The 15,876-nt window shown below is 47.9% G+C and overlaps 2 protein-coding genes and 1 pseudogene across 2 annotated transcripts; 2 read left to right on the forward strand and 1 right to left on the reverse strand.

The window, feature by feature from the left end:
• Positions 1-882: 882 nt before the first annotated feature.
• Positions 883-3,472, reverse strand: LOC145480493 (uncharacterized). Its single transcript, XM_081458738.1, has 2 exons — positions 3,295-3,472; positions 883-3,259 (listed from the first exon to the last, which is right to left on the reverse strand). The coding sequence occupies exon 2, from the start codon at positions 2,797-2,799 to the stop codon at positions 883-885; it is 1,917 nt and encodes a 638-aa protein (XP_081314864.1). The 5' UTR covers positions 2,800-3,259; positions 3,295-3,472.
• A 2,052-nt stretch (positions 3,473-5,524) lies between these two features.
• Positions 5,525-6,479, forward strand: LOC145480337 (uncharacterized; annotated as a pseudogene).
• Positions 6,480-13,059: 6,580 nt separating this feature from the next.
• On the forward strand, positions 13,060-14,873 carry LOC145481947 (uncharacterized). The gene has a single exon (XM_081460521.1). It carries the CDS (start codon positions 13,669-13,671, stop codon positions 14,863-14,865), a length of 1,197 nt encoding a protein of 398 aa, XP_081316647.1. The 5' UTR covers positions 13,060-13,668; the 3' UTR covers positions 14,866-14,873.
• The last annotated feature ends 1,003 nt before the right edge of the window (positions 14,874-15,876 follow it).

Genomic DNA, 15,876 nt, shown 5'->3' on the forward strand with positions numbered 1-15,876 from the left:
GCCAGCCGCTACAAAGAGGCCGAGCCCCTGACTTCGAAAAATTCTGATGAGGTCGCCCAGGCCTTTCAGAAGATTTACAAGCGCTCGCCTCTCGAATGGCCTGAAATGCTGCAGGTTGACCCCGGGCGCGAATTCATGGGCGCTGTCACGAAAGAGATGGACAAGCACAAAACATACATCCGTCGCGGGCGCGTTGACATTTACCGCGACCAGGCCATTGTTGAACGTTTCAACCGTACTCTGGCTGAGCGCTTGTTCGGCCACCAGTACGCCGTGGAAATGCTTCTCCCTGAGGGCCAGCGGTCCACTGCCTGGGTGAAAGACTTCCTGAAGTTGTTTCGGCTTTGAACAACGAGGTCACAAGCCTTATCGGCAAGAAACCCGCCGTTGCCATCAAAGAAAAATCTGTTTATACAAGGCCGTCGACACCTTACTCGAGGCCTGTTGGAAAACGCGAAAAAATCCTCCCCTCTCTTATCCAAGTTCGTTATCTCTACCAGCCCGGCGAGCTTGAAGGGGGTGTGAAAAGAGCCACAGACCCAATCTGGTCTTTGAAAGTTTTCGGCATTGAAAGATCTTTTTCCAAACCGGATCAACCCGTTCTCTACTATCTGCGCGACGGTCCCAAGCGCGGCTTCGTGCGTGAAGAGCTGCTTGTTGTCCCTCCAAATACTACTCTTCCTCCGGCTGACGTGAACTAGATGTGATATTCGATTGGTTCGGTGTGTATCCCGTCGGGCAGCACCCACCGCTTGTCGTAATAAGCGCTCAGCCCCAGCTTCTGCTGCTCGTAAGTGACGATCTGGCCGTCCCGCATCCTGAAACCTCTGTTGGTGGCCATGTCCTTGCTTCCTTCTAGCGCTTCCTTAAAACGCTGCCACTTTATCTCGTTCTGCTTCTTCGACATCCCCTTCGTGCTGAACTTCTTTTTTCGCCCTCTCCTTCGTCGACATAATAACACTTCGAGCAGAGCGCGATCATTCGGCTGCCATCGCACTCAAGCTTCAAGAGACCTGGGGTGCGGCCGCTCCACTTGTCCCAAGACAGCCACTGATTTTTTTCCGCCTCGAATTCTTGCTTCAGCTCTGGCCAGACGACGTCCTCGAGCCGCTCGCCCGAGATCGCCATGTAGTTGCTGTCCGTGTCCATCTGGATCAGCTCGAAATCTCTTCTATCGACGTACTTGTCGAGAAAGTCGTAGTAGAATTCCAGCATCCGCACCTTCGCCAGCTGGTAGACAGCGATTCCAATCTGGAACGGCCGTCTGATTGTAATCCGAGGCTTACGGCTTTCCAGCTCGTAGGCCTGCCCGATCTCGTCGAAGTCTTCGAAATACGCGCTCCGCAGCGCTCTGTCGACAACCTTCTCGTCTTTCGTGTATATCACGTTCGTTTGCCGCTCCGGCGCTTCGATCAGTTCCCCGTAAGTGCTGTTTCCGAGCAGTTTTAACACTTCGGCGAGCAGCGCCTTGCTTCTGTCCGTGTCTCCTGTCCGGCGCGCCTCCGTCACCTGCTCCACGAACCAGGTGAAGATCTTGCCCGGTTCGTAGTCAATTGTTCTGGAAACCTTCGTGACAACCGCCCCATGGTTCACGTACCACCGCAGCAGAGGGGCGTACACTAGCATCCGTTCTGGGGACAGAGCGCCTACAAGCTTTCTCCCGTCTCCGCGCTGTCTGCCCGTTCTCGCCAAGTACTCTTTCATGTGTTCCGGCACAGCTTCGGCGGGAACATGTTTGTTGTAAAAGAAAGGGCACATTTCCTCGAACATTGGCCGCAAACGTTCCGGGATCTCTATGCGAACTTCGGCGAAGCCGAACCACTCCCCGACTTTCAACCGGCGAATCAGAACTTCGGGCGCTTCCGCTTGGCGGTCATCGTCGTAGTGCACGACCTTCTCCTTCCCGCAAGGCATTTCTCTGAGAAAGGTCGAGAGATAGAGAGCGCTGGCGTCGAAACCGAGAATCTTTTTACAAAGACGCGGTTCTTCGAACTGATGCGACCTTATCCGTGTCACACCGGCTTCGTGCCGTCTTGTGAAAACCAGGCTCGGTCCGCCAACAACCGCCCCTTTGAGCATTTCGTAAGCCTTTCTGCCAGGGCTATAACGGTCTGCGCCGCGCTCCATCGCCCCGCGGAGCAAATAGTGAAAACTGATCCCTGGCATGCCCACCGCGTCTTTCACAATGTCGATTCCCTTTTCGGTGTAAAAGTTTCTCATCTTTTCGAGCGCCTCGAGGCCGGGCTCCACATCAAGATTGTTGTAATAAAGCAGCCAGTCTTTGAAGGTGCGCATGCCCTTTTCTTTGAACAGCCGCTTGCACTCCTCCCACTCTTCCCGCGTTAGAACGTAGCCGCCCTTCAGCTTCGAATACCAGGCCTCGTATTCAGGGAGCCCGGGGTAATCCAGCTTTTCGTAGGTGTCGAACCATTCGTAGGGAAACCACGATTTCACTGTCTTGCATCCGTAAGCTTTCACCCATTTGTCATAGCTCGTCCCCGGACCGAGATAGTTGATGATGTCGAGGAAACGGGCCTCCCTGGTGAGCAAGAACATGACTTTGTTCCCCTTTTTCGTGACCCTGATCTTCTTTTCTTCCTCGGCAAGAACGCTGGCAAAGTAGTTTTTGATCAGATTGAGGTCATAGGTGCCCGAGTTGAACCCCAATATTGATACCTGGTCGCACCATTCGCGAATTTTTTCCCACCGCTCTTTTGGTAGCAGGTGCACGCCTTCTGGAACGAACTCCGCGCGCACCTGGTCGTGGATGTTTTTCCCGCGTCTCTCCAGCTCTTTCATGAACTTTCGGACCAACTCCGCGGGGTCTCTTTCACAGATGTGGGTGGGCTTTCTTTCCAGGGTGTCGCCGATGCTGACCGAGATCGGGATGTGGGCGTTTTCGATCGTCAACGCTCCTGTCGGCTCTTTTCGGTAGTTTTGTCGCCATACGACTCGAAATCATAAATTATCGCGTGCGGGTACGTTTTCGTTTCCTTCTTCCGGAGTTCCCCCTTCAGAATCCCAACTTCGCAAGACCACGCTTCGATTACTTCGTAGCCCATCTTCCGCAGAAATGCGGTACGGTTCAGGGTGGCTTGGTACAGTTCTTCGGCCGTTTTCCCGCCATTCAGAATCATTTGTTCTCGATAGCGCGGGTAACATTTTGGGCATCCGTGGAAGGGGCAGCCGTGGTATTGGAACACTGTCCTCGTTTCGTGGTTGTGCCCGTCAACAGGAGAGGCCTTCATTTTTCCATTTCCTCGCAGAAGCCATCTCTCACCCCCATGCCCGCACATTGCGTGGTGGATGTGGATTCCCCGGCGCTTCGCTTCTCGCTCCAGCCACAGAATCGCTTGAACGGATGCTGAGCCCTTTGGGGGGTACATCACTTTCTCGAAGGCCGTCAGGGGCGCTTCCACTTTTGTCCCTGGGCAAAAGATTACCGTTTTTCCTACGCTGCAGGTTTAATGGTGGCGTTGCAGATTGCAGGTTTTTGTGAACCTCTGCCCGCAATGGGCGCATGCATATGTTTTCGCCAGCTTTGTGATGTCTTTTATCAAGAAAGCGTGGCCTTGGTAGACACCTATTGTCAAAATGTTTTTGATTTTGGGGTTCGGGTTTATTCTGAGATGCCATACCACTTCACCTCCTACCAAACGCTCAGGCTCGTAGACACGTATTCCGAGCCAAGATGAGACGGGCGAGCCCTCGTTCAGATGGGCTTCCACCTTGTCCAACTCATCTAGAGACGTTTTTCTGAAGTTTGGTGGAATAGCTTCGAGCTTATAAAAACTCTGGGCCAGTCTTCGGGCTTCTTTTGTACAACGATCTGTGCGCGCCCCTCGGTGCACAGAGAGGCACCGCCATAGGCACAGGTTGTCGTTATACACGTCCAAAGATGCCATCGCCCGGCCATGGGCAAGGTTGCGCAGCCACTCAGGCAAAGGCCCTGTTCCCACCAAAGGCTGCCTGTCAAGCACAACCTTCACGTCAACGTTGAAAAAGTTTTCAAAAACCCACTTCGTGCTGGACCTTTCAACTCTTTCATTGTCGAGACGCAGTTCTTCCTGGGTGATAAGCCATTTTTCCGCGTCTTCCAGTTTGTTAAACCACTGTGAGCCCTTGGGGTTCGAGTAGTACACGATCACAGTTCTATCCTCAATGTTGCGCAACTGGTACGCGAAAACGTGCCTCAGATAGAACGACGTGCTTACTCTTTCGCGTATCTTCACCATAAAGTCCGGTGTTAGGTTTCTCCCCAGACCTCTGATGAAGCGCCATCCAATGAAACGCCGGCCTGTACTCTCTTCCCCTTCGTTCTCTGCATCCTCGAACAGATCCAGAATCTCCTTCTGGTAGTCTGTCACTGTTCGGGTTTTCCGCGCGGGGAAGGGGTCGTACTCCCTCAGAAGCTCCTGCGTTTTTCTTGATTTTCTTTGGCGTGGAGGGGCTCTTGGCTGGTAAGGCTTAGGAAGTAGTGGCTTTTGCAGACGCGCCTGCGTTCCCTGAGAAATTGGTTCTTCCAGCACGTTCTGGACAACCTTTCTTACTGCTGGCGCGTTTTCTGCAAGAAGTTGATCCAAATACTGCAATGTCGCTGGATCTATTTTTTCGAGTTCTTCTTCCAGTCTTTCTTGAATGTTGTAAGCCATAGTGCCTTACGTTATAACCTAAGATACATTTCTCTAAATCATATGTTTCTTTCTTTCAGCTCGAGCAAAACAAGTTCGAAAAATTTTTCTGCTTTTTCACGCTTGCGGATAAGACGTTGTTTTAGCGCGTTACCGCCGCAGGGCTTGCAGAGACGGTAGTCACACAGAAGACCGACTCCACAAACTCTGCAAGGCTCTGGCATTTTCATTCCTTTTTTTAGCTGGTAGTTGTGCTGCCCGCAATACGCCCCGTAACAACGCTTTCCGCAGCTTTCTTTCCGGCCCCGCATCAGCCACCCGCACTTGTTTGGCGCTCGAGTCATCGCGGCTCGGGCGGTATAACAGCGGGCTCGCTTGTTTCCAACTGGTGTCACTCCTTTGTTGTAAGTAGTATAGGGGGAGTCAAACAAATACTGTTTCAAAGAGGGAGCTGAATTTCACCATTTCGCAGCCCCCAGGTTCAACCGGCCCGAGCATGTGAGGGCCGGACTTGACGGTGGGGTCTGCGATAAGGTGAAATAAAGCTCCCTCTGCGAAACGGTATTTGTTTCACTCCCCCTATACTACTAAAATATTCCATGAAAATTGAAAATACAAGATTCAAGCCCAGTAGTTGGGTCATAAATTTCTACTTTTGGCCATACATCGATGTTTATCACCGAAGAAAAATGTGCACGTTAATACTTACCTTCTGTAAACGAAGTCAGTCTTTGGCAGAAAAACCATCTGCTTGGCTAGCTACATTGCATGTTAATTTTCCAACTTGATAGCTTGTGCAGGACATGTTTGACAAAATAATTAAAAAGCTTAGACAATTTTGATCAAGACATTCGTAGCCAGCTTCCAAAATAGCGCTAGCACAGATAGTCATTTTGCAGAATGATGGAAACAGAAAACGTTTCTGGAGACGAAAAGCAGAACAGGTTTACGACGTTTCAACAACTCTACTGCACACCAGATATAACTGCTGGAATACAACGCTAGTTGACTTTTATCTCAGTTTTAAACGCTTTTCTGTCCATTACTGCACTTCTTGGAAGTGTTCTGATTGTAGTTACTCTTCGCAGGGAGTCTTCACTTCATCCGCCCTCCAAACTTTTGCTTCGAGACCTGGCAACAACTGATCTCTGTGTTGGTCTTATTGTAGAGCTTCTCTATGTCGCTTTGTTGGTAACTGTAGTGAATGAAGTTTGGAATATTTGTCGCTACGTAGCAGTCCCTGTTGCTATCACAAGCCATATTTTGTTCGCAGTGTCTTTGCACACCCTGACTGCAATAAGCGTGGACATACTTCTCGCCCTGTTGTTGGGACTGAGATACAAACAAATTGTAACTTTGAAGCGAGTCTACATGATAACTATTACCTTTTGCGTTGTGTCCACTGCCCCTTCAACAATGAGGCTCTTTTTTAATTCCACTGTAACGTCATGGTATGATATTATAGTTGTTTCATTGTGTCTAGTAACCTCAGTCTTTTCTTACACGAGGATTTTCCTCACCCTCCGTCATCATCAACATCAAGTGCAGGACCATGTTCAACAACCGAACCAAACAAATCAACTGAACATAGCGCGATACAGAAAGGCGGTGTCCAGTGCACTGTGGTTGCAATTCTTGTTAGTCGTGTGCTATCTGCCATATTTAATATTGGTAACTTTGCTCATTCATGCTGAGCCATCTTCATCTGTTTCTCTCGCTTTCAGTTATACATTAACTTTAGTTTACTTAAACTCGTCATTAAACCCGATTCTTTACTGTTGGAAGATCGACGAAGTGAGACAAGCAGTGAAGGACACAATCAGACAAGTTCTTTGCTCTTGATCGAGTTAGCCCTTTTAGAACTAAATCATCCCTTAGCTTACTAAGGAAAAAAAACGATAGTTAACGGATAAGATTATTCTTCAAAAGCTGTCTGGAATTAAGAGCGATTTTCCAGTTACGTTTAGTGGTACTTTGACAGCATCATTTTTTCTTCAATTGGTAGGAGTAACAACGGTGAATTAAAAAGTTGAACTGAAAAATATTTTGTAGTTCTGAATAAACAGATGAAAGCAGGAAAAGATTCCAATTTCTCTCTGAATATAAAACTGCATTGATGCAGAGTTTCTTTCATCTGTTTCCTTTGCTCTAATTTTGAGTAGATAGGTAGCAAATACTGAATAGCAGAGTAAATTAAAAAAAGACCTGTTTGTCAGCTTGAATAAAAGCAAAGTGAACTGAAGTGTCATTCATATACAAACAAGGGAACAGAAAAGCTGCAAAACTTTGTTGACTTCGATAATCACAAACAATAGCTTGTACTCAGTGCTTTGAAAGAGGCGGGAAAGGAATTTAAAACCAGCCCTGGCTAAGTATTTGTCATTTTCAGTTTGAAATAACGCAGCCACAATTGTAAAGGGTTATTAATTTAAATTAGCTGTTGTGAATTTATCTTCATTAAAAAGCTGAAAACACTAATAGAGAGGGCTTTCCTTCCATTTCATTGCAGAAGAGCTTTATTCCAAACAATAAGGTTATTTCCCAAAATGCCTTTTTCTCGAAGACATCGAGGATCAATTCTTCGATGGCTTTGTAACTCGCCCTTCACTCATCTAGTGAAAAGAGCTCGGAACTATCACGTTAAAATATCATATCGTAGAATATAACTTATCTTTAGACTGCTCTGTGTTTGAAATGTTTATTTTATCATTCGGAATTACTATTTGTCCACTTAAACCTCATCCTTGAAAACATGACAGGTTTACTTTGGGTTGAAGAATAAATGTTTTGAAACGATAACCAGATGTTTCCAGAATTTTAAGAAAAATAGTAGTATAGGGGGAGTCAAACAAATACCGTTTCGCAGAGGGAGCTTTATTTCACCTTATCGCAGCCCCCACCGTCAAGTCCGTTTGAACCCGGGGGCTGCGAAACGGTGAAATTCAGCTCCCTCTTTGAAACAGTATTTGTTTGACTCCCCCTATACTACTTACAACAAAGGAGTGACACCAATTGGAAACAAGCGAGCCCGCTGTTATACCGCCCGAGCCGCGATGACTCGAGCGCCAAACAAGTGCGGGTGGCTGATGCGGGGCCGGAAAGAAAGCTGCGGGCTTTCCGAGGCCATTCAACGCCTCCCTCCAGAGCTTCGTGAGATGATTCTCAAGGAGTACATCGCGATAAAAATTAAGGAAAAAAAGGAAATGGGGTGGGACAAGGTACACGAGAATATTTTAAAACTGCCTTTCTGTCAATACAGGGAGCAGATTGTGCCGATGGTTATTTGTTTCGAATATCCGGACTGTTATTTCGAGGAGTGTTGTTTCCCCTGTTTCGAAAAGGAGGGAACTGTTCATAAAGTAACGCTAAGCCCGCCGATAATACCTCTCGTAGAAGACGACCTAGAGTACAAGAATTTTTTTAAAGTATGCTCCCGGGATGGTTATGATTGGCACGAGTGGTTCCTTTTTGGTAGGGAGCGTTAGTAAAAAAAGGCGGCGACTAACCTTCGTTCGAAGCAAAAGTTTTGCGAGTTGCGTGACATTTTTTCTCAGAAAGACTGGAACCAAATATTCACCAGGCCCCCTGGACGAGCAGTACTGAAAAACATGGAGGACAACTCAAGATTTTTTTGTTTGGGCCGAAAATGACGACCCAGAACAGAATTTACCAAAAACATACGCTCGGGCAACGCGCTGTCAGTTATTTTTTCACCACAGGAGCTGCCGAAGTGAAGCGAGCAGGAGGAAACGAGAAAATAGCAAGATTTGATCGCAGCGTTCGATCGCTCGTAACATGTGTTATTCCTTGGACAAGGGCCTCGATCGAGCCTGTTTAAGTCTTCTCTGCTTCTCGCATGGCTTCAACAACTTGATATGTTATCTGTCTGACCTCTTTCTGCCAAACGGGCGTAGAAAGTTCCGTGAAAATAAAGCAAATAGCGTGGAACAGCACAATCATTTTGGCCTTCAGAACTGCTGTTGTGATATAATTTATTCATCCAATCTCTAAATATAGCTCAAGCATGACATCATCTCGCCACCCAAAAGCGCATGCGTATGTGTGAAAACCTGTGAATTTAGGCAAAGGACAGAGAAGCAACACCACAAGTGAAAGGAGAGGCGACTGGATCAATGTATATAGCTTGAGTAATTATACAATTTATCAGCGAGCAAATGATGGTGCTTTTGAATGTGAGGGTGGCCACCTCTGATTCCTAATACAGTACGTACAGGCGCTTGTCTGGGGTATGGGGTGAGACCGTCCACGGTGACAACCCCGAGTGAACCCCGGGTGACTGGGGGTGGTCAGAGGTCCCTCGGGATCTCAAACCTCGTCCGGAGGTAAAAGGGGACAGCCGCCTTGTCAGCGGCGCAAAAAGCCAACGAACAGCCAACGAGCACCCCCCGACAGGGATGTTGCTTTTTATGTGACCTGTCACGCAACGTCACGCGTGAAGGTAACGCAATCATCTGTTTTTGATAAGACAAAGAGAGAGTTTTGTGTTTTTTCGCTCAAAATTTAGTTCAAATTTGTGCTTTAATCCGCAAGTTTTTTTCTATATTCTTCCCGAACCTGGTCCCGAACCTGGTTTCTTATTTTTTCGATATCTGGCTGGATTGGACTTGTCTGTATTCACGAGAAGTTCGATCGTAAAGCTTCTTTAAGCTGGGGATATTTCTGCATTTCACGTGTGATCAGTTGAAACTCCGTGTCAGAAACCCGATTATCATTAAGAGCCTGCGAGACAGAGCAGTTTATCGAGTCACGTTTTGCAATAGCCAGGGAGTGGATTCTCGAGTGTTTATTTACCTTGCGTTCAAGCTTCTTGTTGACAACGGACAGGCCAGTGGAAACTGCGCCAGATAAAGCGGCTATCCCGGCAACAGGCGCGCCGACAACAATTCCAACACCGGTAAGTGATGTTGCAACAGCCCCAGAAGACAGAGCTGCCGTGACAGCGCCAAGGCCAACCACGGAATAGTGAAGCGCTTTCCGGGCTTTTTTATATTTTTTCAACACAAGCCTGTAATGCTCGACCTCAGAAGATATTTCTTTTTCAATTCTGATTATCTCGGTTAGCCGGAAATTCTCGGCATTTGTCGTTTCGGGAAGGCTTGGATAGAGTCTTCTTTCATTCTCGGCAGGCCGCGCGCTTGGTGGCAACAGATTCGCCGAAGACATCGAGTATATATAGAAATTTAAATTAACTCTAATTCAAAAAGAAGAGGGAAGCCCTTGAAATCAAAGAGTTCGCCATTTTCATCTTTGACGCTAATAGTGATGCTATTTATGAACTCGTCCGTGGAGCAGTCTCACAAAACCTGTTGCGGAGAACCCTGGTAGCTCGCCTTTTCATAAGGCTTCCCTTTCACATCAAACAGGGCTAATACGTCTGACCTTTTGCCATTGAACAGATTCCGTTCTGTGTCGATCAAATTACAATGAATAAAATATGTGGTTGGATATGCAAGCCGTTTTACGAATGTTGTAAGATCCAACTTTCGCCCAATACCAAGTAAATTGGCTAAATCGCGATCAAGTTCAATCGGTTTTGCCCCCAAATTTTTGATTACAAGCTGGCCAAGGGGTTGGTTTATTTGTGTTTCCAACCGTCTATACAAATATTTGTCGAACAGACCGTCTATTTCTTTTGCCATTCTTTCTAAATTATAATGCCCTGGGGGTAGTTTACTAACTGACAAAGCTTTATCTTTGTTTTTATCCCCCAAGGAGGCCGAACCTTCTTTCTTCAAAGTGTCCCAGCTGTTGTACAAACTGCAAGAAATGAGTTTCATGAAATGCACTTTCGGTATCGGTTTTTCAAAATATATTGTCCCTCCGTTCTGTTGCGTGGCAATAGTGAGAACAACCATTTTTATATTAAACAAATAAAATTGTGGTCAAATAAAATGGCCAATTTGTGGAATGGTCCTGCGTTAAAAAAAGCGGAGGCGGCGAAGAAAAAGGCGTGGACAAATTTTTTAAACCACTTCCCCAAAGCGGACAAAAGCCGGTTCGTTTCGCAAGGAAGCGTCGACGAGAAAAATAACGTGACCGCGGAGGTGTTTTTCAAAGAAAGCGAAGACTCTTTTCAAAGCGTCTTCGGTTCAGATAGAAAATATTGGAGCGCGGAAATGAAAGAGGCGCTTGGTTTGGGAGACAGCGGTGGTTTTCCTTATCAATTGTCGCCCCTCGGTTCAAAAATTTCATTGGCCATCCCTGCGGTACCTTTCGACGGCAAAGCGCCAAGCTTGAAAAAAATATTCAACGACGCAATCCAAATCTACGTCACGCCTGACCAATATTTCACGACAAAATTCCGAGAAATATTTCAAAAAACCAAACTCAGGCACACTTCTACAGTCGCATCAAAACACTGGTTAGGAGGGCCAGACATGAAATACTGGCCGCAACAGCTCAACTTCGCGGTTTTCTGCGCGACACAAGGTTGCGGAGTTTCTCGCGAAATCTTTGACAGCGGGATGAATCTCCCCCCGCAGATAAGAGCTTTCTACAAATTCCACGTATATTTCACGGTCAGGCGCATTTTGTTCCAGCTAGGAGGAATTCAGAGCATGAGCGCTTTGCCCGGAGACCCGCCTTTCAACCAATACAATAATCATTATGACGTTGCTTCGTACAAAAGGATATGCAACGAGTTCAGTATAGCTCCGTCGAGTGATTTCCGCTACACGCACGGGGAAAACCACGGTCTGGGAAGCGTTTACGTCTATGCGAGCGGCGCGTCGAAAACTGACTACCTACACCCGGGATGGAACAAATTCAGCGATGAAGGCGGCAAAGCGATTCAAGTGAACCTGATTTATTACATCGAGTCGGAGGCCGCTTCTGAGACCCAATCGGACTGGTTCGCGCCAAACACAGCATCAGGTTTGACGCAGGCGGGCTTGGCGCGAATCAACCAGTCAATCGAGGCTTTCGTTTACTGCATCCTGGGCGCGCAAGTCAACGTCCGCAGCAGCATTCTTGGTTCTGGCGGTCGAGCAAGAGAAGCCCAGAGCGAGTTCCTGGTGTTGATGGAAAGCGCGATCACACAGCCCGACCTGGCCGCGAGCGTGCAAAGGTACCAGCTCGCGGTGGACCAAGCGAAGGTCAGGCTCAATCTCGCTGTAGCCCCCATGGCCTGGCTCATGCCCGCGCAAATGATAATCAACACCGCAAGCACAATCGGCTACAACAACAAGCTGAAACAGGCAGTCTCTGGTATGAAACTGGGAGTGAACAACGAGGTAAACCCGGACACAAAAAAGCTGGGCTTAAAATCATGGCAGGCGGCCCGTCAAAAATTAACGCTCCCAATAGCCACCCGTCCAACCCGATACACAAAGCCGCAACAGCCGAATCAAAAAAACCAGCTTCACCTGAAACTCAACAAGCGCAGCCAACGGCAGAAAAAATAGAGCCCACGACTCAAGATAAAACACCGCAACACGAAATTAACAAAACAGCTGTCATTGTCGGTGTAGTTGGATTATCGGCGTTGCTGTTCATGGCTTGGCGGTAAGTCAACGCTGCTTCTTAAAATATTGTTCGAACAAAAAGGCCACCGCGGCAAGAATGAGCAGCCAGGTGTGCTCGGCCAGAAATCCGACGACTTGGCCGGCGGCTTTGAACAGGAAACTCACGATCGAGCTAATCAGCCCGGGCAGCAGAGAACCGAGTTTCGCGGCAATATCTTTGAGGCCATTTCCCAAAGCTTTGCCGGTGGCTTTCAAACCTCTGGTGAGGACCCCGATGACAGCTCCGATTGTGGTCCCGGTGGCGAAAAGAATAGCGGCCAATGTCACGCCATGTTTTTTAAGATCTCTTCGACCCTTTCCAAGAGAGGCCGCCCTCTTTCCCTTTCCGCGATCTGAGTTTGCAAACGCGCGATCTCCTCGTTTCTTTCCGCCACCCTCTCTCTTGCATCTTCTTTGTCAGAGGGCGAGGCATTCTCATCTTGGATGATTGCCTGGTCTTCCTCGTTTTGGCGCTGCAGCTCGCTTTCCTGCTCTTTCAGGTTATCCAAAGGTTTTGTTTGGTTGTACCTTTCTTCCATGGCGTTCGTTTCACTTTCTTTTGCAGCGATGCTGGCCCTGAGTCTGTTTACCTTTTCTTGTTCTTTTTCTATGTTTCTTGCTTTTTTTGTTAGCGAGTCCAAGTCTTTTTTCTTGTTTTCAAGGTCGTTTTGATAGTTCTTTTTCAGTTCTTTGAGCCTACGCAGCTCTGCTTCACTTTCAAGATTCGAACCATGTTCATCCTGAATGTCATCAATCTTAGCGTCGGTTTGTTCGATTTTACTTCTCAGAACTTCCAATTCTTTCTTTTCTTCTTCTCTTTGCGAAGCGAGTTTTTCCGCCTGTTGTAGTTGCTTCTCTGCCTCTTTTTGTCTTTTTTTCATTTCTCTGATGGTATCCCGGTCTTCTTCAATGACATCTGGAGCTCTTGGCCCAATTTTGTTTTCAAACCTGTCTAAAAACTTTGCGTGAAGTTTATCCCGTCATCTTTCATAATCTTGTACTCACCTCCACCCGTACCTAATGCAACAATTTTACCCTTGGTTTTCCCTTTGGTGCCTTTCATAATTGCAAAACTACTCTCTTTAAAGTTGGTAAATACTCTTTTTAACCGGTCTATGACAAATTCCCTTTCAAAATCTGGTTCAAGTAAAGGGATATCTTTTCCAAAAAATGATGTCTCGGCATAAGAAGTGTCAGGCAGGCCGGACTGCTCGGGCCCCATAAAAGACATTTCCGTTTGTTCACCCTCGTGGTAGGGGGCGCCAGGTTGGTAGGGAGTGGACCTACCGACTGGTTTAAAAGGTTGGGTTATGTTAACCTCTTGTGCGTCATTTTCGTTGTCGAGCTTCTTGTCAACATCTGGATCTTTGTAAGCAAAGTCGTCACCGCCTTCCGCCATAGCGATATATTGCAAGCCTGTTATTTTTTTAATTAGAAAATAATCGCCGGAGTATTATACAATGTCAGTTCCAGAGAACCTTCGCGCAACGTAGAGCAAAAAAACATTACTCGCCATGCAGGCCGAGCGCGCGGTCAAGCGGATCACATTTTCCCGCACTGAAGCCAACCCCGGCGATACGCTGTATGTTTCAGTGCCCAAGCTGAACGTGAACGAGGTTCTGGTGCCAGGCTCGCTAGCGCTTGTCTTTAACATCGACCTTTCTGGAGGGCACGCCAACAACTTCCTTGTCCAGAACGTCACGCGGGCGCTTGTTGACAGGCTTCACATAAAGTTTGGAGGCACCACCCTGCAAGACACGGTCGGCTACGGCATCTACAAAATCTCTGAGGACCTCTTCCTTTCGCAGGAAGAGCGAGACAATAGGATTCTCGAAGGGATTCAGAGCGAGGATCTGTGCAAGATCCGCTCAGGCGCGGGAGACAAGAAAACCTCTGGCGTCGACGCTGAAAACAAGCTGAATGAGGTGTACGGGCGCAAGTACCGGATCAGGCTAGACCATCAGATCCTAACCGATCACGGCGTTTTCTACCCCCAGGCCCTTTACAACGACCTCACGTTCGAAGTAACCCTTGCTGGAGCTGAACATGTGGTCAAAGGCTCCGATACAACCCAGCTGAAATACAAGCTAACCAACATCCAGCTCGAGTACGAAATGATCCGCAGCAAGACTCTGGCGGACGAGGCGTACAGCACCTACTCCAGCGGAAAAGAGTTCGCCTATGACAACGTGATGCGTTTCAAAGTGGTGCCCTTCAAAAAAGACACCAAAACGCGGGTCGACATCAAAGTCAATGCCCAAAAAAGGTCGCTAAAAGCCCTCCTGCTGCTGTTCATAGAGCCCTATACCAATGGAACCAGAGATTCGGAAAAATACATCTTCCCAGATCTGACGAAAGTCAGCGTGATGATCAACAACTCCCCCAACATGATTTACAACAACGGCGTTGAAGGCAAGGACATGTGGGAAGAGGCCCAACGCTTCTTTGTGAAGGAAAAAAATAAAACCGAGCACATGGATGCGACAAAGTTTTACACCGGAGATAATTTCGGGCTTCTGGTCGATATGCGCACCATGGCAGACCAAGACATGCACGGAAGTGGGAAGCGCCTTGTGAACAGTACCGATGGTGTCCAGCTGGAAATCGAGAGGAAAGCCGAAGGTTCAGGCAACGTGAAATGTCACGTATTCGTCATCTCCGACTCCCAGTGGAATATTATGAACAGACAGCATGAAGATGTACAGGATTGAATATGAACATGGACCCCAGCAAGATACCCTTCAACGCTCTCATCGTGGGTCCGACCAATTCAGGCAAATCCAGGTTCGTGGTGGACCAGCTCCACGGCCCTTTCCGGGGCAAGTTCGATTACATCGTGCTCATCTGCCCTACCTTCACGCACAACAAGACCTACCACCGGCTTGGCGAAAACGATCCAAGAATGGATGTGATAGTCTGCGAGCAGCACACCGTGGAAAAGTGGTTGAAGTTCGTGAGATGTCTTTCCGAGGGTACCAACACGTTCATAATCCTCGACGACTGCGCGGCCTCCAAAGACGTGAAAGGGCGTACAGGCAAGCTGGTGAATCTCGCCTTTTCTGCCCGGCATATGGGCATCAGCGTTTGGGCGCTGACCCAGAAGTTGACCGGCATTACATCTTCCTTCCGAGAGAACGTGGCGGCGATCATCCTCTTTTACACCCCCTCGGCCAGGACAACGAAAGCCATCTTCGATGATTACGCCGGCGAGCTCTCCCCGGATGAGTACAAAGGTCTGGTTTCAAAGCTCAAAGAGCGAAAGTTCTCTTAACTTGTGTTCTCGCTTCGCCACCCCTACGGGGTAAAGTTATTTGAATAAAAAAATGAAAGTTGTATATAGCCTTCCACAATGGCTGGAGAAGACGCCGCGTTAGCAGACGTTATGAACCTTCTTCAAACTGAGCCCGAGCCGAGTCCAGCAGGTGGCGTCGTTCCAACCGCTGGATCTGACATTCCCGCTCTTCGCGAGCAGCTGGCCGTGCTGGTGTCCACAAGTAAAGCCAAAGAGGCCATCGGAGTGCAGCTAACCCACGAGCAGGTGAGGCGCCTGAGCGACAAAGAGGTCGAGAAATACATCAAATGCTACGAGACGTACGTGGGCTCAAAGACAACGGAAAGCCTGATCGACAGCTTTATTTTTCTTGCAACCAAAGTGGTCGGAATGACTGTCAAAATCAAAGACATCGACGCTTATCAGAAAGAGCTCAGAAACGACTACATCT

This window comes from Orbicella franksi, chromosome 3 (genome assembly GCF_964199315.1).
Source record: "Orbicella franksi chromosome 3, jaOrbFran1.1, whole genome shotgun sequence".
Lineage (NCBI taxonomy): Eukaryota > Metazoa > Cnidaria > Anthozoa > Scleractinia > Merulinidae > Orbicella > Orbicella franksi.